This window comes from Penaeus japonicus, unplaced genomic scaffold (assembly GCF_977035675.1).
Source record: "Penaeus japonicus unplaced genomic scaffold, GWHDUDI00000001_assembly GWHDUDI00000006, whole genome shotgun sequence".
Classification (NCBI taxonomy): Eukaryota; Metazoa; Arthropoda; class Malacostraca; order Decapoda; family Penaeidae; genus Penaeus; species Penaeus japonicus.
Window position 1 is genome coordinate 41,609,209 of NW_028234408.1, and position 2,500 is coordinate 41,611,708.

The following is a 2,500-nucleotide window of genomic DNA, read 5'->3' on the forward strand; positions in this document are numbered from 1 at the left end:
GCATAACTAGTGTTAACTCCACAGGTCATGAGCATAACTAGTGTTAACTCCACAGGTCATGAGCATAACTAGTGTTAACTCCGCAGTTCATAAGCATAACTAGTGTCCACTCCGCAAGTCATGAGTATAACTAGTGTTAACTCCGCAGGTCATGAGCATAATTTTGTGACGTACCCTGAAGACGTGGCGACAGGGTTCGGGGAATCATATGATTACGGTTCCGTCATGCACTACTCCAGGACGTCATTTTCTGCCAACGGCGAAGACACAATTGTCCCAGTGGTAAGAATTCTTGTGTCTTGAAGGATAATGTCGTGTAATTATAACATGTGTTTGTTTTATGGAAGTATTGTTGTTGGTCGTTCTTACGTGTGGAAGATGAGTAATGTGTACTTGTCATTGGACTCTTTCATGGGTCTTTGTGTATTTGTAACGGAGTTTCCCTTCCTGTCATTAAAGAAGTCTTAAAAGTTACAGCTACATTTGGAAAAGTAAATTCATAAACAAGGGACTTTTTTATACTCCTCAAACTTTCTCCCAATGGAGAAAAAGACATCGACTAACGTTATTTCTCTTTGTAGGGATATTACTTTTTATTTCTCTTTGTAGAACCCGAACGCCGAGATTGGTCAGCGAGTTAGCCTTAGTGTCATCGACGTGGCCAAGCTCATGAAAATGTACAAATGTGGAGAGAGAAAGTAAAGTCAAGGAGCCACAACCAGGATTAACATTTTTATCACACGAGGCCTGTCTACATAGCATTATCGAGCATTGAATAAATTTTGTTGAATTCTTTGAGTTTGTCTATATTTATTCCATAACACAACTACTTTTGGATGACTCCCTATATTCTGCACCGCTTGCTCACTTATGCATAAAATAATTTCCTTTCTCAGCATTTTTTTTATGAATATGAGGTTTACACTCACAAGGATCTTATATTTAGTCACATGCCGTTCGCGGTTGAGTGGTAAACCATGGTAAATGCCACCAGAATTTTACTGTCAAATTGAGAAGTACTAAAACAAAAATACCTATTTAATGCTCTGGAAGGTTGATAATTTTAGAATATGGCATTTTAAAGCTTAATTTCTTGCTGCTCTAGGTTTCTGATTGGATTCCGCTCCCTGGATTATAACGTTATCTGGAACAAGGTGCAAAATCCCAGTAATAGCCGAGTTTTCAAAATCTGTTCTAAATTTAATATATTCAAAAGCAGTGTACCACCTATATTGACCAACAAGATTCAATTTACCGATTTAGCATGAACGTTTTATTATGATGGTGATTCAGAAAGTTTTGAATGAATATGTTCCTGGATATACATAATACAGCATTATTGATAGGATGAAAATAGAAAACGCATTTTCGTTGTTCAAATTTATTTTAAATAAATTTTCACCGTCATAAAATTATTGCTCATATCCAACTATGAGCTTTCATGTGGTAGGAATGTCACTTGCAGTAAGAACAGCGTACCCAATCCAAAAGCACATTTACAATATACTCCTTTGGCGATATAAAGTTCTAAATTATCATATAATGGCTTTATATATGAACTCCCCTTTGTGCATCATGGATGGCCATTTGAGCTCAACTCTCCACTTTCAGATCTTCAATCTTTTTCATTAGTGTGGATAACTTGTCTTCGACTTCTTTCAGAGGCTCTTGAACGGATTCTGTGACCTCTCCTGTGATGGCATTTACCTGACCTCGGCGGGTACCAGTCACGGCTCCGCGAACAGTCATCTTTACCGAATTTAGATCCGACATTGCTGCCTTTGCAGGAACCCCCTCGGAGGCTTCCAGGACTGCATCTAAAAGGTATGAAGCGCGGTGTAAGGCAGCTACCGCGGATAAAATATCTTTTTCCCAGCCGATCTTTTGAGTGGTGGCTGCAAGAGACTTCTTAAAGTGTTGCATAGCTAAGTGACGAGTCTCGGTGGTAGGTTCGGGCTGGGCTTGCGTCAGGACACCATAGAGATACCACAGTTCTGGGTGTGTGGGCACTTCGCTGGTAAGGCGGCCTAGTAGCTCAGAGCACTTCTTGAAGAGTCCTTTTACTTCCCTCCCTTCGGGGTCTTTGTCGTCCTCCACAATGGCTTTCACTATACGGCCTATTACCTGCGTATCAACATGGCGTTCCTTGATGGACAAAATTCTGTTGTAGGCATTCAGGGCTTGGGTCATATAGCCGAGGGACGTACTAACCAGCATAAAGTTGTCCCACAACCGCCAATTATCCATTTTACAACGCAGTGCCTCCTGGAGAGACTTCCATGCTCTGTGTTTCTGATTTAGCTTCAGGTAAGCTTGACTCATGTTGTTCCAAACTTCGAAACTGTCCGGTTCCAACACACTACATCTTCTGTAAGCTTGGGCACACTTTTCCCAATCTTCAATTTGCATGGCGCAATAGGCTAATCTCTGCCAAACTGGGAACTGTAACTTATTGATTTCAACACTTTTCTCATAATGTAATGTAGCATTTTTATAGTCT

At 40.4% G+C, this 2,500-nt stretch overlaps 2 protein-coding genes across 2 annotated transcripts in view; one reads left to right on the top strand and one right to left on the bottom strand.

Annotated features, from left to right (window-relative positions):
- Window positions 1–795, top strand: part of LOC122254654 (zinc metalloproteinase nas-14) — a 2,720-nt gene extending 1,925 nt beyond the window's left edge. Inside the window, exons 5-6 of the mRNA XM_043018450.2 lie at window positions 149–282; window positions 610–795. Coding sequence (XP_042874384.1) covers window positions 149–282; window positions 610–702 — 227 coding nt within the window. The 3' untranslated portion in view covers window positions 703–795. The remainder of the gene's footprint in view (window positions 1–148; window positions 283–609) is intronic.
- A 570-nt stretch (window positions 796–1,365) lies between these two features.
- LOC122254653 (tetratricopeptide repeat protein 27) overlaps window positions 1,366–2,500 on the bottom strand; it is a 5,256-nt gene continuing 4,121 nt past the window's right edge. The window contains exon 2 of the mRNA XM_043018449.2: window positions 1,366–2,500. This exon is cut by the window's right edge and continues 1,543 nt beyond it. Coding sequence (XP_042874383.2) covers window positions 1,594–2,500 — 907 coding nt within the window. The 3' untranslated portion in view covers window positions 1,366–1,593.